This window comes from Carettochelys insculpta, chromosome 5 (assembly GCF_033958435.1).
Source record: "Carettochelys insculpta isolate YL-2023 chromosome 5, ASM3395843v1, whole genome shotgun sequence".
NCBI classification, from domain to species: Eukaryota; Metazoa; Chordata; order Testudines; family Carettochelyidae; genus Carettochelys; species Carettochelys insculpta.
Window position 1 is genome coordinate 63,007,588 of NC_134141.1, and position 23,019 is coordinate 63,030,606.

The window sequence follows — 23,019 nt, forward strand, 5'->3', positions numbered from 1 at the left end:
CTGGCAATCTGTGAGTCTTCTCTTCCCAATAGTTTGTAGCTTCTGTTTCTGAATTACAGGCTGCAAATGTATAGCTCTTTAGGGGTAGAATCTCTATCACTAGTGCAGGAATGAATCTTGCCTAGCTAGGGTAGTAATTTAATGGAGATTCAATTTCTGGCAGAAGAGGAAGGAAAGATTGTAGATGTTCAAGAGACTAGAAGTGGGAAATGAACTCTCTTTTTTTTTATACATGACTGTGCAGAGCGTCCTAAAAATCCTGACTACAAACATTTTTTAAAATTTCTGAAGTTCTGTGAGACTAAAAGCCTGTATGTCAGAGGGATTTCATATTGTCAAGACTGGAAGGAAGGATCTGTTTTTCATATTCATTTGAATAAATTAAAGTAAATGAAATTTTGAAGAATACATTAAAGTGTATGATTTGTGAGTTCACATTCAGCTGGCCTTGAGCCATAAAATGTACTTGTGCTATATCTGTATATTATAGTATCTTCAGCTCATATGTGCCCCAGGGTTTCAGGGACAAAATTGAATCAGATTCCTTCATATACATAGGTACTCTATTGCGTACTGTACTGCCGCTGTTTGCCTCTTGCTGCTGTAGGATAGCCAGCTTTTATCGTTTCACCAAAAGTATGTGGAATTGTACACAGTAGCTGTGTGGAAAATCGGCAAATGTGAGTTCTTACAAACTTGAGCACTGCTCATCTTTCTCGAAAGTTTCTTATTTATCTCTAATATGTTGATGCTTAATATGTTCAAGAGAGATGATTCCGCTTCCAAGTAAAATGTGCCAATATCTTCATTTCTGCCTTAGAACAAGCATGATTACTTAGTTTACCGAGTTTTCTTTTAGCGCTCCCTCAGAAAAGAATTCTAAAACCCAAACTTACATCTGACATACGTGTATATGACAACATAATTTTTGTCTTTTTTTTTTTTTTTTTAAGCTGACGCTTTATCAGGAATTAACCAGTAATGGACACCACTGTTCTCTCTCAGACTGGGAGGCTGTCATGTTCCATCCATTAAATCTGTAATTTCCTGTAGAATATTTCAGGATGCAGTAGAGTAACCTCCAAAATGTATAGCAGATGCCCCCATAATTGATAGCTGGCGTTTTTCCACTATACACAGCAGCTGTTGTTATTTGTAGCAAGGTAAATAGAATGATAAAACAACTTAATTGGTCTCTCATATACTGAGATGTGGAATTTCATTGATTCTGAAATGCCAAGCTACATCATTGTATTTTTAGTTAATATCCCAGCAAAAAAAAAAATCTTGAATTAAATTCAGATTACATGAAATCCTGTCCATAAAATTAATTCCTATTATGCAAATTAACAAAATGTTCATAGAGTCTGTGTCATCACAAAACAATAAAGTAGTCCTGTAGCACTTTAAAGACTAACAAAATAATTTATTAGGTGATGAGCTTTCATGGGACAGACCCACTTCTTCAGATCTGTAATTCTGATAAAAGTTAACTGACACGATGAGGATTTAACAGAAAGAGAGTTTTCATTTCATTTTTTTTTCTGATGCATCAACTACATAAGACAGAAGTGGGACAAAGGGAGGGGAGAAGGGGAAGAAAATTGCTTGCTGCATGTGCCTGTTAAGTGAGTTGCTTGAGGTCACTATGAATATCAAAGATGGGGAAACTGTACTTGTAATGCGCAAGGTAATTGATCTTTGTTGAGACCACGGCATAAAGTATCGAATTTGAGAATGAACTCCGATTTTAGATGTTTCCTTTTGTAATCTGGTGTCAAAATCTCTTAGAATGCAAATTTTCAGGTCTTGAATGATGTGGCCTCATCACTGAATTGCTCACTGGCAGGTTTGTGTGTGTTGAGATGCCTCAGGCCTGATTTGTGTACCTTCATTCTTTGGCAAAGTGACTGTCCAGTTTGTCTAATATACATAACAGAGGGGCATTGCTGGCACGTGATAGCATATATATCATATTAGTGGAGGTACAGGAATGTAACCCCCTTGTCGTTTAACTGATGTAGTTAGGTCCAGTGTTTGGTGGCATCAGAGTAAATATGTGGAAGGAGTTGGCAAAGGGGTTTGTTGCATGGAAAAGTTTTAGGATTAATATATCTGTGGTAAGGCATGTGGTTGCTAGTGAGAATTTTCCTGAGGTTAGGTGGTTGTAGGAAAGGACAGGACTCTCACCCACCTTTCTCATCTGTACTTTACTATAAACAACCACCCAACCTCAGAAAGATTCTCACTATCAACCACACAAATGTGCTAATCTCCTCATTTACTAAATAGTCACAGAGAGGTAGCTGTGTTAGTCTGTATCTTCACAAAACAGAAGAAGCTGTCTTGTAGCCCTTTAAAGGCTAACAAAATGATTTATTAGGTGACAGCCTTTCTTGGGTCTGAAGAAGTGGGTCTGCCTCAGGAAAGCTCATCACCTAATAAATTATTTTGTTAAAGTGCTACGTGACTGCTTTTCTCCTTCACTTACTAAAGCAACCCACGTAATTAGTTGCTCATGTTGATAGGAGACTCTCTATTTCAATGGTTTTATTCAGTTTATGTATCACATGTTACAAACCTAGATTATGAAAGGAAAACTGTTCTGAAGATCGAGTTGAATCAGACTCTGGTAACTGTGAAGTCTAAAAAGGCGAGGATGAAACATATGGGTCACAAATTTGGGAAATATACTGCAAATATGTACAGGTAGGAAACTGTTGGATTCTATAACCATTTAGCTTAATGCTTTGTAAAGCTTGTACAAGACCATTTAAACTAAGATGAACCAGAATCATAGGGTTTCTGAATATTCAGGAAGGAGGCAAATTTCTTTAGTTCACATTTGAAAGTTAGGGTTGTCAAGCAATTAAAATTAATTGCACTTTTAAACCATAGTGATGTTTTATACACTTCTGACGTTTTCTAAATGTTCGGATAGGTTGATTTTAGTTACAACATAATACAAAGTGTACATGCTCACTTTACTCTGCATGTAATTAAAAATAACTATAAAAACTAAAGCAATCGTATCTTTCAAGTCTTCCAATACAAGTACTCTAATGCAGTCTTCTTTATCATGAAAGTTGCATTTCCAAATACAGAATTGTATAAAAAAAAAAAATCCCATCCCCACGGATCAAAAATAAAACAATGTGAAATTTTAGAACCTGCAAATCCACTCAGTCCTATTTCTTGTTCAGCCAATTGCCCAGACAAACAAGTACAATTACAGTTTGCAGGAGATAATGCTGCCTGTTTCTTGCTTGCAGTGCCACCTGGAGGTGAGAACTGGCATTCACTTGGCACTGTTGTAGCTGGGGGTCTCAAGATATATATGTGCCACATGTGCTTTTGTGCTTTACCGCATCCTTTCATGCTTCAACCACCATTGTACAGGGCATATCTCCTTGCTGGGATCCAAAGCAAGACAGACAAGTGTTAATTTTCATCATCTGAATTGGATGCTGTCTGCAGCGGGTTAACTTTTTTTTTTTTTTTGGTGGTTTGGGGTTCTGTAGTTTTCACATTGGAGTGTCACTTTTTTTTAAGACTTCTGAAACCATGCTTTGCATCTCACCTCTCTCAGATTGTGGAAGGCTTTTCGGAGGCTTAAAGTTTGGGTTGAATGCTGCAGCTGTATCTTTGCTGAGCATTGGTATCTTCCTTGCATTTGGTCAAATATGCTGTACAAGTGTTCTTACAATAAATAACGTGCTGTGTTATCATTTGAGACTGAATTAAATATATGGCACACTGTGGATAAACAGAAAAGCAGATGTATAATTCTTCTCCATTCTTCTCCAATGAGTTGATTCATAGATTGAATTAATATATTATTTTTCACTGAGCATCATCAGCAAGGAAACATGTCTTTGGAAGGTGGGCTGAGGCTAAACATAGGTATGCCCCTTATTTTAGCTGGCATGTAAATATCTCGCAGCACTGGCTATAAAAGTGCCATGTTGGTGCCTGTTCTCACTTATGGGTGACATAGTAAATACGAAAGAGGCAGCAGTATCTCCTGTAAACATACACAAGTGTGTTTGTCTTAAAGCACTGGTTCGCAACATTTGTGCTAGTGTGGCTCCCCAATTACCCTGCCAAACAATTCATGGATCCCCATTAAAGTTGAATTTATGGTTAACATTTGTATGCTTTTAACTGTCATGATTGTTTTCTCATACAAAGGTGCCATAACATAGATTTTCTGACAGCAATTAATAACATTATTGGAAAAAATAGCAATTATTTAAAAAAAAATTTTTGTAACTTTGCCATTTATTTTCTATGATCATTTTAATTTATCTTTTATTGTTTATGGTCATTTGTATTTATCTTTTATTTTTTTCACAGAACCCCTGCAGTACTGTTGTGGGCCCTCAAGGGTCCACGGACCCCAGGTTGGGCACCATTGTCTTACAGATTTGCTGCTTAAGAAATAGGACTGAGTGGACTTGTAGGTTCTAAAGTTTTACATACTTTTTGGTTTAAGTTCAGTTATGTAGCCAAAAAAAAAAAATCCTACATTTGTAAGTTATTTTCACAATAAAGGGAATGCATTACAATACTTGTATGAGGTGAATTGACAAATACTGATTTTTTTAAATCATTTTTACAGTGGAAATATTTGTGTAAAAAAAAAAAAAAAAAAGTAAAATAAGCACTCTGCATCTTGCATTATGTATTGTAATTGAAATTAATATATTTGAAAATTTAGAAAAATACCTAAAATATTTAATTTTTAGTTGGCATTCTATTATTAATGCAGTTAATTGTGATGAATTTTTAAAATCAGGGTTAATTTTGTTAGTTAATTGCACAAGTTAATGGCGAATGACAGCCACAGCGAAAGTCCTAAAGGGAGACCATTTGTGTCTGTTGTAAGCCCATTGTTACAAAGTCAAATATGTGTCTCATCACAAGAGATGCTCAGAGTAAAGAGAGGCCAATTCACACCTACTTGTGAAAGAGCATCTCCAGACCAGTGGTTTTAAACCAGCATGCTGTGAGAACTATCTAAGTGTGCCATGAAATTTTGTTTATTTCCCCCATGGTGGCTCTTTGCAGAGCCACCATGAGGCAAAAAGCTGACCCTATAGGACCACGTGCATGCCAGGAGGCAGATGAAGTCCTGTTTCCCAGCCTGAATGAGCTGGCAGGGATCCCGCCCCACTCCTTGCTGTGGCAAAAGGCAGGGAGGGTGGGGGCCCTATTGGAGCAGGGATGTGGTTTAAATGCTGCATCCTGGCTCCAATGGGCAGTCAGAGAGAGAGCCTGCTTTCAGTGGCTACTTGTTCACTCAACACCCCCAGCATGGCGTTGAACAGATTTTGAAGATGTGTCTGTGACTGCTGTCGAAGATGGTGTGTTCTGTGGTGGATTTGAAACATCAATGCATTTGATCCTTGTTTAACTTGTGTGCACCCTTGTGTTGCAGACCTCTAGTAAGACCATAATCATAGTAGATGTAAGTAAATGTGATGTTTATGAACAATCAGTTCGGCAGAAAGCGTGGGTATATTGTGAAATTTGTTTGTTTCATTGAAGTGTGCCGTGTTACTGAAAAGGTTGGGACCCATGGCTCTAGGCAGTGGTTATTAAAGGGCTGGGGAATGGACAACTGCTAACATCACAGACGCTTCCCTGCTATTAGTTTGTTAGATTAAGAAAATGCTTTTAAAATAGCTTTTTAAAATATTTTTTGCTGATAGAAGTAAATGGAAAACAGGAGTATTCAAAAATAGTTCAGTTTAGTAACATTTTCCAACACTCTTGAAATCATTGTATGTTAATCCACAATGACCAGGCAGAATGTGCTTAACCTGTATTTTCAGTAACCATTACAAATTAATTTTGTAGAATCAGTGCCTGAACTTGGATAAAACTCCGTAGGACAGAGCTATGTGAGAATGAAGTCCTGTCTTGCAACATTGCTTGAGATGGAGAGGTACATGCATTCTCCCATGTCTTTCATGCAGAGACCTCAGTGATAGAGAAATTGAAAGTCGGTTGTCATATTGCTTATCAGGGAACTAAAAGTGAGAGAGACCATGTTCCCTCTATTCTTTTCCATTCACATGTAGATTTTTTCTATCCATGTTTGGAATAAATTTTTGTGTGCACTGAGGCATGGGCAAATGTGCACTGCAGTAGAAAGAAAAAAGCTATCTGTGGGTGCACTGCTCATCAGCTGGCGGTCATTTGAAACTCTTCTTCTGTTTAGCTTCACAACTACACAATTTAGAGGGAACACTAGAGAGAGGAATGAATTTGGGAGATCCTAATGCTAATCCTAAGGCTTATGTTAAATTCTCTGGTCTAGTTTGTGCTATGTGATTGTCCTGGGAGATGTCTGTAAATATTTAACATCATCAAAGTTTCTTCTCTGTTTGACCATGTATCTGGCAAATTAAGGTATACCCATTTGTTTAGGTGAATGTGTAAATATTAAATAGTGTTAATTTAAAGATCTTCTCTGCTTGAGCATGCACTGTGCAAATTGAGACTTGGCTGGTTAGTGTGCAAACTGAGACTTTTTAAATTCATCTAAATCTCCTAATTCCTAAAACCAGGATTATGAGCCATTGGGGTCCGAATTACTGTTTTGAATACTGGGGGCTAGCAATACTGTGTATGGAGTGAGAGAGGCAGCCCTTGGGCTGAAGTAGCTTCTGTGAAGAGAAAAAAGAAGTCAATCATGTAACACTTTTTAAAGACTACCAAAATAATTTATTTTATAAGTATTTTATTAATTTACTCTTTAAAGTGCTACATGACTGCTTTTTTGTTTTGTGAAAATACAGAGTAACATGGCTACCTCTCTGTGACTGTAGTTATGGCTTCACGTGAGAGAGAAGAGTCTTTTCTGTTTTCACCTCTTCCCTGCTCCCTCCTCTCTGTCCCCAGAGATTGATGCACTTTATTTCCCTGTGGAGTGGGCTAAATCCCTTGTTTTGTTGGATTGGATGCTTCATCTGACTGTGCTAGTACCACTGAGTAAATAAAACCAAACCAAACAGAACAACCACCTCTCTGGATATAGTGAATATTGTATGATGTGAAAATGTAGTGAGTTCCAAAAACTGCAGTAATGTGAACATTTTAAAGTATAACATTGTATTGTCTTTTTAAAGTAGCAGTTTTATTTTGGTTAAAAAATAAAATCAGTTATTTTCTCAATGTTCCAGTTGTCATTTTGTTCAGCCAGTAGAAACCTGCCTTTCTGGTTTAGGAAGTCATGTTGGTGAAATATAAAGCAAAGTATTATGACTCATTTGAACAATTCTTTGTTCTGTCTTGAAAACATTGCAGATGGTATTTTCAAATGAACTTGTTCTACTGTGAGTTTCTCTCTAAGAATGCAGGCTTCTAGCAAGTCTGATCTTAATGCAAGGTAGATTGTATATAATTCTTGCAGATTCACGTGTCATGGATGTAATGAATGCCGTGGATGTAATCCTGGTAGCCCTCTGATAGAACTTGAACTCCAGAACTGTTGTGCTGGCAATTTTATCAGCAACAGCTATTGCCTCATGTCTTGTAAAGTGGGTAGCATACATGGTAGCATTCCCTACAAGTGTATGTACATGGTGGTCTCGTGCTACTGAGTCTGCTCAGTTTAGGCCAGAGCCATCCAATCCTAAGTACTCTTCAGGGAAAATATTTAGGTAGAAAAGCTGACTAAAATCCTGTTTTCACAAACTTGTCTTATTTCCCTACAAGTATTTTATTACAATATTAAACCGTTAATATTGAAAAAATAAATATGTACACTCAGTGCTTTTTATATTTTTAGCATCATGTCACCTTATTTCAGAAATGTCTCATCTCTCTCATCCAAATTTCCTAGTTTGAAATTCACAAGTTTTCAAAAGAGAGACAATCTTATTTACCAAGCCCAGATCTTTCCAGACAGAATGGTCAATGATGTAACATCAGCAACAATCAGTAACTCAGACCTTTAGCACTGGTTGTGAGACAGCATGCAAATAAAAGGCCTTTAAATAGCAATGCGTGTCTAACATGCCAACAATGAAGGAGTAATTTGAGCCACTTCCCCAAGGTTATATTTAAGTGTGGACCTTAAATGCTGCAACAGTACTCCAAAACACAGTGGCGTTATGTGGATTCCGAACACTGGATTAGGTCTGTCTCCACTTTTAAAAACATCTTAAAATTAAAGGGAATAAAAAGCAGCATTCTTCATAGAGAATAATAATGGAGCAGCATAAAGGGCAACATTTTCCTCAGATGTGCAATGGTAGATCTTGACTGAGAGTGCCATGCTTGAAGGGAGCACAAGATTTTAAAACTGAAATCTGTCATGTGGGTCAGACCACAGATTTGTGCCATGAATACAAGTGTCTAAGAAAACTCTCAGGTTTATTAACATACATAAATGTATTTAGGAAGTAAGTTTATAACCGTTACCAAATTTTGCTGTTTACAAAATGTTTGATTGCATGCAGGTAAAGAGAAATTGTTTTTTTTTTCTTTAAGTGAGGCTTGGGTTAAAGACAACCTGAATTGTTTCTAGCCAATAAAACTGCTTCCTTTTTTAGACATGGCTAACTGAATGCATGAATACCACTGTGCATGGCTGATAAAGGCAGAACACCTTTATGAAAAGACTCTGTAAATTCTTTCCCACAGAAGTCAACGAGAGGGTCGGTTGTCCTGGGCTACGTATTGCGTCACTTAAACCTTGTGGAGATGGATTACTTTGGGCTGCGTTACTGTGACAGAAGTCATCAGACAGTGAGTAAAATATACAACATGTTGAATTTCTAGTTGTAAACTTCATCGTTGGTGACCTTTCTCAGTGGTGTGCTTGGTTGTCATACAATCAATATCTTATGAAAGAGTAAGATTTCCTCTAGTAGTTTCTTTAATTTGCCTGTTGAAAGGAACTATTTTTGCCAAAAGGCCATTTTTCTACTCTTGCTGAAGTTACTAGAATTTTTGCTGTTGTCTTAAATAGGAGCAGAAATGGGGTGATTAAAAAATACAATGAAAAACATGTTGGAAATGACCAGTAATAAAACAGCATATGTAAAAAAGTACAATTACAATTTTTTCTGTTAAACTAAACCATCCAAGTGTTTAGCCCATAGTTTCCCTGAATAGGACATATGTTTGGAAGTGAACCTTTTGTGACTAATTCCTGATTTGGTTGGGGTTAGAGAGGGGTCAGCACAGAAGCAGTGTTTGAGGGCATGGCACAGATTATTTAATTCAGGGCCATTTCCTGGATCCATGTTTTAGAGTGATGTTACTGATTTGGAGATAGCTTTTGGCTGCCAGGATATATTGAATTTTAGCTGCTTATGCCCTGAGTAGCTTTTGACGCTGCCTGAACTGTTTCGAAGTGAAAGGGGGGTTGGTGCTTGGTAGGTGTTCTGCATACACACAGTTGAGAGAGATCCACTACCAAAAAGTGTACAATCTGAATAGACCAGTCAAGAGAGAGGCTTTGTATTAGTTTAATTTTACACGAGAGTAAAGTGAGGTTTACATTTAGAAGTTTTGCCAGCATGTCTGTGTTGATGAGGAATTTGAATATACCCCTTGCCCAGTAGTCCTCTCCCTAGGGTGGGTCCGTGGTGGGGGCCAGACTGACCTCAGTCATCACCATTCCAACGGTAGCCTTGCCGACGCCGAACTGGTGGCCGATGGACTGGAGGCTGTTGGGGGTGGTCAGCCTCCACAGGCAATGGCCACCCTCTTCTGCACCAGGAGCGCTGGCTGCATCCGTGTGTCCTGGTGCTGGAGGACTGGGGCGAGCCAGTGGCAGAGGTCTTCGAATGTCTGGTGGGTCATCCTGAAGTTGTTCAGCCATTGCTCATTGTCCCAGTTCTCTGGCACCAGCTGGTCTTACCACTCACTGGTGGTGGTGAAGGCCTACCAGTACCCGATTGGGGGGTCCCAGGGGAGGGGCAGCAGTGTTGTGGCCAGGGCCTGCAGGCCGGGTCCCGTGCAGGCCACCCGGCTGCACCACTGAAAGAGCAGGGTGACTAGCATGGCCAGCAGACTGGCCAGGGTGGAGATGACTTCGTTCTCGGGGAGGGTGGGAGCAGGCATGTTGCTTGGCTGTTCTTCCCAACACGTGCTCTGCTGCTGTCCACAGCCTGGCAGCCTCGAGCATGTGCAGGGTGGGGGTGTTGGGAGGGGCCCTTTAAGGGCCAGCTGGCTGTGAGCCCAGAAGGACTTGTTGGCCATGCAACACCATGCATGCATTATTTCCTGGCCCCTTACTTTGAAGTAGAGGATAGTTGTGTGTGGACGCTTAACTTTGAAGTAGGGGGAAGCCTACTTGGAAGTAAGGGAGGGTGCATTTTGTGTGTAGACTCTCTACTTCGAAGTTATTTTGTAGTGTAGACACAGCCTGGTAGAAATAAGTGTGCCTCATGTTAATGCATTGCTATTAGTAAGGAATATTCTAACTTCTAACCTGATGGGATTTTAGCGTATTCTCTAATTAACATTTAAATGAAGAAAACAGTTCAGATGAAGAAAGATCCTCCATGCACACTTTAAAAAACGTAATAAAATTATTTTTCTTAAAACTTGAAACACACTTTTTGAACCTCAATAAAAAGGTGTTTAACTACTTCCTTGTATTATTTTTCATTTTACACATAAAAATAAACTCCCATTCCTTACACAAAAATCACACCACCAATAGCTCTGTTAAAATAACATGATTTAATTTGCAAGGTGAAGCACGTGAAAGTTAATAAATGCCACATTTATGATTACTCCTGCAATCTTTAATTTTAAACTGCCAACTTTTCCATCCATCCATCCATCCAATGAATTGAGTAAGGCAGGTATCCTGTGGAAGAAGTAGCATGGTCTCATGTAATTGAAGACTGTATCATAGTGCAAATACACAAGGGGGCTGAATTCAGGATGCACAGACAGCTATAAATTTGGCATGCCCTAATTTGGTGTGCTTGCCTTTGCATTCTAAATAATGTTCCTTTAATGCAGTTGTAGTACATAATTTCTTGGGTGTTTCCTGCTTCCTTTAGTAAATCGATTTCATTTATTTGAAACTGTAACAATCCTGTCTTCATACATTTTATGCAGGATTTAAATCCTGAACTGTCTCTGCTGCAGCACTTACCACTGAAGCTAGAGGAGCTAACTTTATTAGGTAGCAGCCTGAGAAGTGTATTGTCCCAGGGCTGAGTTCAGGTGGTAAGTCTGGAACAAATGTGGGTGGGAGATGAGCCTAGACCAGCCTATATAATATCTCTGTTTTCTAAGCCAGCCCACAGGAATTGGGGAGCTTCTGCTCACTAAGATGTCCCCAGAGGGAGAGTGGTCTGCTGGAGCCATGTATTGGGCTTAGATGATGGCTGAGGAGAGCCTGGCCTGAATCTCTGTCACTCCCCTACCCATCCCCTCAGGGAAATTGGGGAGCTCTGCCCATCTGTGATGCCCTCCAGCAGGGTGTTTGGGAATGGGCTGCTGGGTTAAATTCTGGGAGTTGGAGCAAACTCAATCAGATAATCTCTCTCCTTCCATACCCTCACGCTTCTTCAGTAGATCATAGTTGTTCCTAGCGTAGTGCCTGTTGTTGCTTCTGATGCTGTTTGGTAGCATTGTCAGCTGGTCCTGTGATGATCATGTTAGTTATTATTTTGTCAGACCACCAAAATTTTTCTGAGGCACTAAAAGAAGGTAATAGAAATGGCAATTTTTAAAAAGTTACATCTCAGCAAAACCTGAATGGCATGTCCCAAGACAAAAAATAGGCAAGGGGTTTATCTTCTACTGAGTACCAAAGATCCACTGCAAACATGAGCGATGCAAAAGCCTCTCAAAGACAAGGTAGAATGAAAAGTCTTAGACAACCAAACACAGGAGGCGTTTATTCCTGTATAATAAAAAGTCCTTTCTGCCAAGAGAAACCTGGCAGTGCTTTCCAACATGGTTACGATTTCACATTTGGTGAAATCGTATCCCACGTGCCCCAGGTACTATACCTACCATTGCTCATGGTGACTCAGCATTAATTTAACCACTTTTCTTTTCTGCTGTGGAGGTGCTCTAACAGGATAGGCCTTTGTAGCATTTGTTGTCTTGTGGTGTATGGCCCCAAAGAGAGACAGGTCTGCAATTGTGGGGTTTAAACTCTTTATAGTAAATGGTCTGGCCGCAGTCATGCAGCAAGCCAGCAACAGCGGTAGGAATAAAAGCCAGAAGCCTTCTGTCTCAGTCCCCAGCTGCATCTGCTTGCATTTCTTGATGTATTCTCCATAGATAATAAGCAGCTATAATACTTCTAAATTACAAGGATATTAATAGACTCTACTGAGAAATAAGGCTATTCAAAGAACTAAGAATATTAAAATATTTTTTCTCTAACAAAAATTTTGCTTAGAATGGAAAATCTGTGGGTTTAGGGTACTACTGCCACACTGCACGATGTGTAGTTTAATCTCAAAAGCTTGGGAAAACAGCTGAGCTGGACTGGTTTCCTAATGCATTTTTAATGTGGCCATGGCATGATAAATATTTTCATAGGAACTGGATTGTTCAGCCGGCATGTGATTTTTTAAATTTGCCACCTTACAATCCTTGATTATTCAAGCCCTTTATGTTGCAAATGCTTTTGCACATGATTAATATGTGTAAGTGTAAGATTGGGAAAAGGGGGCAGATTTTAAAATGCCAGTCAGCACAATTATACATGTGTTTTGATGTGCATGCAGGAACCTGAGCAGCAGTCATATTTCAGTACAAGTCAGAGCAGTGAATCTGTGGCATTCTCTGCCCCCCAAGGTAGGGTAATAGATCAATAGGAGGGGATGACTGGAGCATCATGACTGTGAAAGCCTTTTTGGAGTGTTTATGGGCAACCCCCAGATTTTAGAAGCTTTATGGCTAGAGCTCAACCCCCCCCCCAAAGTCATGGTACACTGTGTTACTTACAAATGAGGGTAAGTGTACCCTAGCTTGCTACATGAGCACAGCTGCAGTGATGTAGCTGTGCCACTGTAGTACATCTGATGAGAATGCACTAGGCCCATGGGAAAGCACTCTTCTGTCAGCATAATTACGCCACCTCCAAGAGAGCTGGGAGCCGTGTAAGCGTTGCTCTTTCATACTTGACAAAAAAAACTAGATGTCTTATTTGTATCCCAGTTTGATGATGAAATACTCTCCATTGCAACAATAACTAAGGAGAATGGTAAACGCTAACTGCTAAAGTTAGACATTTTAGAACCAGCAGATCCAGATAACTTGCATTCTTCTTCGAGTGGTCCCCGTGGGTGCTCCACTGTAGGTGTCGGGCTCGCCGCAGCGCCGCAGATCGGAAACGTCTAGCAGTGTCTGTCGGGTTGCGCATGCGCCGATGTGCGCCGTTCCCGCGCGTGTTCTCGGCCACGTGTGAGATGTAGTCCCTGCCAGTTCCTTCTCAACCGCCAGCGGCTGCAGACGGAATTTGCTCCGGCTCCAACGCCTGAGACAAAAAAAAAAAAAAAAAAAAAAGAGAGAGAGAGAGAGAGAGAAACTGTGGTTATTGTTGTTGATAGTTACTAGTTGTTAGTAGTTAGTTATGTTCTCATTGTTCAAACTGTTGTGCTATATAAAACAAAAAAAAGAAAAGAAGGGAGGAACAAAGGGGAGAAGAGCGGATGCAGGTGGCTGCCTTTGGCAGTCCGCTACCCCTGGAGGCCGTGAACGTTATTTGGTTAAAGACTTCATTAGCCGATAAGTACACTATTAACATTTAAAGACTTACAAGCCGCGGCAGGGATGTCTTCGCAGGGCTTTAAGAGGTGTGAGTCATGCCGCGAGACCATGCCTGCCTCAGACGGGCATAGCGAGTGCATTCGTTGTATTGGAGAGGCTCACTTTACTCAGAAGTGCTCTCATTGCACTAGGCTTACAGCCAGGGCCAGGAAGGACAGGGAAATGAAACTAAAAATGATCCTGTTTGATAAGGCCCTCCAGCCTGAACCACGGGAGAGGCCCCAGAAAGAGGGGCCCTCGGGAGTGCACAAGAGGAAGGCGGCCTCCCTAACCTCCTCGGTGCAAAAGAAAAGGAAGCTCTCTCCAGCTCGATCCTTGCTGGTAACACCAGTGAGCAGGATGAGCGAAACACAGGGCCCTGACCCCCTGGCTGCTCATAGAGGGGATACAGCAGCGCATAGGAGCGCGCTTGGGCCTCTGACTGATCAGCAGTTGGCACCGAGGGCACCGCAAGCGCTGGAGCCAGCGGCGCAGACTCACGCGGCACCGCCCCTTGCGGCACCGACAGCACTGGAGGAGAGGCACTCGGAATGGGGCCAAAGGGTGCCGGAGGAAGCTGTCCGCGCGGCACTACGTGCAGCGGCACCGAGCGTGGCACCGACAGCGACGCCGAGGTCCCTGGCACCGGAGGCAGTGGCGCCTGCTCCGCAGGGGTGGGGGAAGGCAAAGACAAAAACCCGGCACCGCACTCCGGCTCCGGACGTCATTGCGCTGCCGTTATCGCCTAGTGCCGCCCCCCCCCCCCCGCCCCCCGAGATACACACGCCGCGCAGGGCAGCCACTCCAACGGCCTGTTTCAGACCTCCCTTCCCCGTTCCTTCAGGCCACCATCACCATGGCTCAGACAACCTTCACCTTTTTCCAGCGTGGGCCCCTACGAATACTATCACAGATCATCTCCGCCGTTTTCAATGTCATCACGGAGATCACGCTCTTCTAGACACCATATGTACACATCCCGATCATGGTCCAGATCTCCATCTCCGGGCCCTTGCCCGTGTTGCCATGGCCGCCCTTATCATACTGAACACCGGCATCGGGGGGTCCAGATCCAGGGGCAGATCCCCACCCACACCCCACCGATGCCCCCTCATATAGTCCCGCTCCGTGGGAGGAACACAGCTTCCCCAGACAGACACTGGTCCAGAGTCCAGGGACCTTCCTTCACAACCTGCAAAAGAGTTGGTATACTAACAAACTCAAGGGTCAGAAGAATTAGAGGAAGTATACTGCAGTGGCGTCTCCTCGTCCTCTCCAGATGAGGCAGGTGTCCCCAGGGACATCTCTCCTTCGGATGACCTTAAGCAATTCCAGGAACTGCTCAAGAGAGTAGCATTCACACAGGATATTTGAATAGCGGAGATGCAGGAGAAACATCATAAACTCCTGAAAAATCTGAGACCCCCTGGCTTCATCCAAAATAGCCATTCCGCTAGACGAAGCCATTATGGAATCAGCCACCAACATATGGCAGATCCCAGCCTCCATCCTGCCTACAAGTGAAAGGGCGGATAAGAAATACTTTGTTCCAGCCAAAGGAATGGAATTCCTGTTTAGTCACCCACAACCAAATTCTTTGGTGGTCGAATCATCACAGCATAAGTCTGACACCCCAATATAAATCAGGAGGATTGGACAAGGACGCGAGGAAATTAGACCTGTTTGACAAACAGGTCTTACTCCTCCTCTACCTTATTACTAAGAATGGTGAACTATGCGGCGCACCTGTCCAACCGCAGTTTTGACAATTATTCCAGACTGACCCCTCTTATGGACTTCCTCCCAGAGGATAAGAAACCAGTGCTGAAGGCGATTGTTCAGGAGGGCTATGCAGCCTCGCAAGCAGGAGTTCAAATCGCCCTGGACGTGGCGGACACAGCGGCACGCTCAATGGCCACAGCAGTGGTCATGCGCAGGGAATCCAGGCTCCAGACGTCCAGCATTCCCAGAGACCTACAAACAAAAATTGTGGACCTTTCATTTGATAAGCAAAAACTATTTGCAGAATCAACCGATTCGGTCCTACACTTCAGCAAGGACTCGAGGGCCACACTTAGGACCTTGGGTATATATACCTCCCCATACAGGAGGAAAAAGTTCTATCCCCAGCAAAGGCGCTACGCCTATCAACCACAGCGTGCACAATATCAACGAAGCTACAAACATGGGCGCCACCATCAGTAGCAGCAGTATAAGGCCCCCAGGTGACATCCTCAACAAAGTCATGCAACCTTGGGGCAAGCCCCAAGACAGCAAGTTTGATGGCTATGTCGAGGACTGCAATATCAAGACCATCTCCCAGTGCCACTCTCAACACACGTTCCATCATCGCCTCAAACCATTTTATTCCCAAAGGCAAAACATCACGACAGACAAATGGGTACTGGAAATCATAGCTAAGGGTTATGCGATCCCCTTCCAATCACTCCCGCCACTGAAACCTCCCACCCAGTCCTCTCTCACGAACCTTTCCCACGAGACCAGGCTGAAACAGGAGGTAAATCATCTCAAGTTCACAGGGGCGGTAGACAGAGTACCGGAACAATTCCAAGGGAAGGGGTTCTACTCACGATACTTCCTAACAGAGAAGAAAACAGGAGGCTGGAGGCCAATTTTGGACTTACGGGCCCTCAACCGGTATTTGCGCTAACAGTGCTTCAGGATGACTACAATTGCCTCCATAGTTACGGCACTGGACGATGGAGATTGGTTTGCAGCCCTCGACTTACAGGACGCCTATTTTCATATAACGATCCACCTGGCACACAGACGTTTCCTTCGTTTCAAGGTTGGGGAAGAGCATTTTCAATACAGAGTCCTTCTGTTCAGTCTTTCTTCAGCACCCAGAGTTTTTACCAAAACCCTGGCAGTGGTATCAGCGTACCTGCACAGGCAGGGTGTGTTCATTTTTCCATATCTGGACGACTGCCTACTAAAAAGGGTCTCAAAAGCAGAGGTCCTACGCATGATACACGTCACTGCGAGCACATTCACCTCTTTGGGCCTGGTTATCAACCTCGCCAAATCAAAGACCGAGCCCAACCAAGATATAGAATTCATAGGGGCACGCATAGACTCTATTACAGCAAGAGTATACCTACCCGATGCCCGTTTCCGCACGATCCAGTCGTTGGTACAAGTTATGATGTACAGCTCCACGGTGCCAATCCTAACATGTCTGCAACTGTTGGGGCACATGGCAGCAGCCACGTTTGTGGTACAGAATGCCAGGCTACACATGCGAAGCCTGCAGCACTGGTTGGCGAGCGTTTACAGTCCATTAGTCCATACCACACACAGGGTAGTATCGCCCCCGACGGAGGTGCGAAAATCTCTGGCGTGGTGGGCGGATCCCAAGAACATGCTAGTAGGGGTGCCCTTCCACCAGCCACAAATTGCGATTTTTCTTACAACAGACACCTCCCACATAGGATGGGGAGCTCACATTGGCAGCAAAGTAACCCAAGAGCTGTGGTCTCCTGTGGAACAGACACTGCACATCAATGTACTAGAACTCAGAGCAGTGTTCAACGCGTGCAGACGCTTTCGGAAGTACCTGCACGGCAAAGTAGTCAGGATCAATATCAACAACAACACCACCATGTTTTACATCAATCGACAAGGAGGGGCCCGATCCCGAGCTCTATGCGCAGAAGCAGTCCGGTTGTGGAACTGGTGCATTGCCAACAAGGTAAAGCTAAAAGCTTCATACTTACCTGGTGTCCACAATGTGAAGGTGGACCAACTAAGCAGGTGCTTTGCGTTCACACCCGAGTGGCATATCCGCTCCAACCTGCTCCGACACGTATTCCACAAATGGGGGTTTCCCCAAGTCGATTTGTTTGCCACCCAACACAACAAGAAGTGCCCTCAGTACTGCTCCAGAGCAGGCATAGGACGGGGGTCCCTGGGGCATGCCTTCATGATCTCATGGAAGGGCCCTCTACTCTATGCATTCCCTCCCATGACTCTCATCCACAAGGTTCTAGAGAAAGCCAGAATGGGGAGAGCACGCATGATACTCATAGTCCCAACCTGGGACCGACAACCATGGTTTCCCTGGCTTCTGCGCATGTCACGCCGCCCACCACTCCCCCTGCCGATAGTGCCGGACCTACTCATGCAGGCTCAAGGGGCCGTAGTGCACCCATATCCTCAGGGGCTCCTCCTACAGGCATGGCTAATCCATGGCTAAGCGCCTTAGAGAGCACATGTTCGGAGGGAGTGAAACAAGTCTTGGAGTGCAGTAGAAGGACCTCCACCAGAAAGACTTAGGAGCAGAAGTGGACGCGATTGATCTCCTGGTGCTCTTCCGAGCAGCTAGCTCTTCTGGACATCCCTATAACTGTAATTCTAGACCACCTGCTGGAGCTGAAATGAGACGGACTCTCCTTATCCTCGCTAAAGGTCCATCTCGCGGCTATATCAGCGTTTCGACACACAGAGGAAGGGCCTACCGTATTTGCCCATCCTGTCATCACGAGGTTCCTAAAGGGGCTGGTAAATTTGTACCCCCCACGGAAACTGCTACCATCGTCATGGAGTTTGGACTTGGTACTCCACACACTGTCGGGACCGCCCTTCGAACCATTGGCTATGGTACCCCTCCGACTGCTTACCATGAAAACGACCTTCCTCCTCATGATTACGTCAGCCCGCAGGGTGAGCAAACTCACAGCAGTAATGGCAATGCCGCCCTGCACAGTATTCTCAAAGGAAGCAGTGACCTTACGATTACACCCAGCCTTCATTCCAAAAGTTTCCTTGGAGTTCCACATTAACAAACCAATAGTATTACCCTCGTTTTATCTGAAGCCTCACAGCTCCAGCAAGGAGGCACGGCTGCACCTGCTAAACGTGAGGAGGGCATGGGCCTTTTACATAGACAGAACTAAGTCCTTCCGGAAAATGGACAGACTCCTGGTGTCTATCGCACCCAGGTCGAAAGGGGAAGGCCTATCTTCCCAGAGGATTTCGAATCACATTATGTCCTGTGTAAAACTGTGCTACGAGCTTCGAAAGACCCCTTTGCTGGCCCCGCCTAGGGCTCACTCTACCAGGGCGGTGGTGGCATCAACAGCCTTCTTCAAGGGAATCGCTTTAGAAGACATCTGTAGAGCGGCAACCTGGTCATCCTACTACACCTTCGTCGAACATTACGCCCTGCATCGGGTGTTTGATGAGGATACCCGTCTGTCAACAGCAGTCCTCTCGGGGGCAAGCTGCACATGAATCGAGTACCCACCTCCTTATTTGGGGTCACTGCTGGGTAGTCACCTACGGTGGAGCACCCACGGGGACCACTTGAAGACGAAAGAGAAGTTACTCACTTTTGTAGTAACGATGGTTCTTTGAGATGTGTCCTTGTGGGTGCTCCACTACCCGCCCGTCCTCCCCCCTTCGGATCTCTGTCCATTGTTTTTCAGGAGCATCTGGGGCGATTGGTCAAGGAACTGGCAGGGACCGGATCGCGCACGTGGCTGAGAACACGCGGGGGAGCGGTGTGCATCGGCACGTGCACGACCCAACGGACACTGCTAGACGTTTCTGATCTGTGGCGCCGGGGCGAGCCCGACACCTACGGTGGAGCACCCACGGGGGCACATCTCGAAGAACCATTGTTACTACACAAGTGAGTAACTTCTCTTTTAAGAGCTTTAAAAGAATAAGGAGCTTTGTGGACCATTAATGTTAATGTTTAATAAGTCTTTGAATGCTGGAGAAGTTCCCAGGGTTACCAACTCCCCTGTGTTGTCTGTGATTCTCTAGGAACTAAATGGGTGGAGTTGGGCAAATGCTGAGGCTAGAGCAGAGTCAGGGATAGGGCATGGACCTGGTTGTTAAGTGGGTGGGCTCCTAGTATATCATAACAGATAATCTGATGAACATTAGCTTCTGGAGTCACAGTGTGGGCAATCCTCAGGGCTGCGTCTATTTTTGCATTCCTCTTTTGAAAGAGGCATGCAAATGAGGGAAATCATAAATGCAAATGAGGCACAGATTTACATATCTGGTTCCTCATTTGCATATTCTTTTGAAAGACGAAAAGCAGTGTAGACACTGCTGTTTTGAAAGTAAATCCCATCTTTGAAAGAATCCTTCTTCCCATGAAAGGGAAGAAGTGTTTTTTCAAAGATGGGGTTTACTTTCAAAAGAGCAGTGTCTACACTGCTTTTCTTCTTTCGAAAGAAGAATATGCAAATGAGGTGCCAGCTGTGTAAATCTCCACAGCATTTGTATTTTTGATTTCCCTCATTTGCATGCCTCTTTCAAAACAGGAATGCAAATATAGACGCAGTCCAGATGTTTATAAAGAGGAATATTGAGTATGAGTAGGAAGGTTTTATTACTTCTGTATTTGGCACTGGTGACACTCCATTGGGAATACTGTAGTGAACTGTTGTCCACACTTCAAGTGAGAAATTCCAATAGCTCAGTCTCTGTAGTTTATCAAGGAGACAGTTAAAATGATTTGATCATATTCTATAAATAAATATCTACAAGGGGGATCAAAATTCAATAATAAAGGGTTTTTCAATACAGCTAATTAAGGTATAGCTTGAGCTAATTGCTAAAAGTTGAAGTTAGGCAAATTTAGATTAGAAGTAAGGTGCAGTTTTTTTTTTTTTACAATGAGTATAACTAATCATATACCGGTGATTATGCTGGAGTCTCCGTCGCTGGTTGTTTAAAAATAAGATTGGATATGTTTCTAAAAAAATTATGCTCTAGTTCAGGGGTCTGCAACCTGCAACTCTTTAAGGACTTCTTCATGGCTCCTGACACTATAGTTTCAAATTTAAAAAAACCCAAATCCCTGGTTTTTTGGATAAATGCTGAACGTCTAAAAGCCCAGCAATGAACAACTCGTATATAACAAACGACATGTGATCTCAAAACATTGGATAACTCCCTCTAGCATCCTCCAGACCAGAGAGAGAGAAGATTAAGGGTGCAAGTCAGGAAGACAGTTGTATAAACACACATGTAAAGTGTGAGGAAATGGAAAATGTAAAATATATGTCATACTACCAATCATTGTGCATGTGCTGTTCTTAAAATAGGGGCTGCAAAAAGTATAGTTTGATGTTATTTATTAAGGACTGTCTCATATTCACGTGCATTGCAGCTCTCGAATTATTGAGGGTTTGTTTTTTTTTAACTGAATTGGAAGAAATGTCTCTTCTTGCTGTTTTGGTTGCCGACCCTGCTGTAGTTCAATCACAGCTATTAGGCATGAAGCAGGATTTAATTTAGGGAAACACTGGGGCTTGTTCTGCATCAAGTCAGACTAGGTAAGCACAGTGGTCCCCCTTGACTTCAAAAGCTTGGAATCTATGATTTAAAAGAAAATTGTGTGCCACAGCACTGCAGTGGCTGCATGTGGGGCAAAGATTTTACTACTACTTGGTAATCTCAGCTGCACAACTAGAGCATGGGATGCTTTGTGAACTGAGAGGGGACAAGTCTACTGATACCCGTCACTTCAGTGATTGACACAACAGCAAATGAAAAAAATTCAACATAGTTAATGTTTTGTCTGGAACGGGTTCTGGGAGTTTGACCAAAATTTGACCCTACACAGACACCTGGCATGGAGCTTTCAAAAAAGTCGTCTTTACATTCATTTAAATAAATGTAGTTAGGAAATAACATGCACTGCACAGATGGAATTTACTGCACAGGCCCCACATAGTGTTGCATGTATTAGAACATAAGAATGGCCATACTGGGTCAGACCAAAGGTCCATCCAGCCCAGCATCCCATCTGCCGACGGTGGCCAATGCCAGGTGCCCCAGAGAAGGAGAACAGAAGACAATGATCAAGTGATTTATCTCCTGCCATCCATCTCCTGCCCTTGTTCTGAAGGCTAGGGCACCATACTTTATCCCTGGCTAATAGCCATTTATGGACCTAACCTGCAAAAATTTATCAAGCTCTTTTTTAAACCCTAATAGAGTCCTGGCCTTCACAGCCTCCTCGGGCAAGGAGTTCCACAGGTTGACTGCGCTGTGTGAAGCAAAATTTCCTTTTATTAGTTTTGAACCTACTACCCATCAATTTCATTTGGTGTCCCCTAGTTCTTGTACTATGGGAAAAGGTAAATAATTTTTCTATATTCACTTTCTCCACACCATTCATGATTTTATATACCTCTATCATATCGCCCCTCAATCGCCTCTTTTCCAAACTGAAAAGTCCCAGTCTCTCTAGCCTCTCCCCATATGGGACCCGTTCCAAGCCCCTAATCATCTTAGTCGCCCTTTTCTGAACCTTTTCTAATGCCAATATATCTTTTTTGAGGTGAGGAGACCACATCTGCACGCAGTACTCAAGATGTGGGCGTACCATAGTTTTATATAGGGGAAGTATGATATCTTTTGTCTTTATTTTCGATCCCTTTTTTAATAATTCCTAACATCCTATTTGCCTTACTAACTGCCGCTGCACACTGCGTGGATGTCTTCAGAGAACTATCCACTATAACTCCAAGATCCCTTTCCTGATCTGTCGTAGCTAAATTTGACCCCATCATGTAGTACGTGTAATTTGGGTTATTTTTTCCCAACATGCATTACCTTACACTTACCCACATTAAATTTCATTTGCCATTTTGCTGCCCAATCACTCAGTTTGCTGAGATCTTTTTGTAATTCTTCACAATCTGTTTTGGTTTTGACTGTCCTGAACAACTTGGTGTCATCTGCAAACTTTGCCACCTCACTGCTTACCTCATTTTCTAGATCATTGATGAACAAGTTGAACAGGATCGGTCCCAGGACTGACCCCTGGGGAACACCACTAGTTACCCTCCTCCATTGTGAAAATTTACCATTTATTCCCACCCTTTGTTTTCTGTCTTTTAACCAGTTCCCGATCCATGAAAGGATCTTTCCTCCTATCCCATGACCACCTAATTTACATAAAAGCCTTTGGTGTGGGACCGTGTCAAAGGCTTTCTGGAAATCTAGGTATATTATGTCCACTGGGTGCCCCTTGTCCGCATGTTTATTAACCCCTTCAAAGAATTCTAATAGATTAGTTAGACACGACTTCCCTCTGCAGAAACCATGCTGACTTTTGCCCAACAATTCGTGCTCTTCTACGTGCCTTGCAATTTTATTCTTTACTAGTGTTTCTACTAATTTGCCTGGTACTGATGTTAAACTTATCGGTCTATAATTGCCAGGGTCTCCTCTAGAGCCTTTTTTAAATATTGGCGTTATATTGGCCATCTTCCAGTCATT

The 23,019-nt window shown here is 43.1% G+C and overlaps 1 protein-coding gene across 3 annotated transcripts in view; it reads left to right on the top strand.

The window, feature by feature from the left end:
- EPB41L4A (erythrocyte membrane protein band 4.1 like 4A) overlaps positions 1–23,019 on the top strand; it is a 224,375-nt gene that overhangs the window by 78,694 nt on the left and 122,662 nt on the right. For all 3 annotated transcript variants that reach the window (XM_074995228.1, XM_074995229.1, XM_074995231.1), the window contains exon 3: positions 8,656–8,760. In XM_074995228.1, coding sequence (XP_074851329.1) covers positions 8,656–8,760 — 105 coding nt within the window. The remainder of the gene's footprint in view (positions 1–8,655; positions 8,761–23,019) is intronic.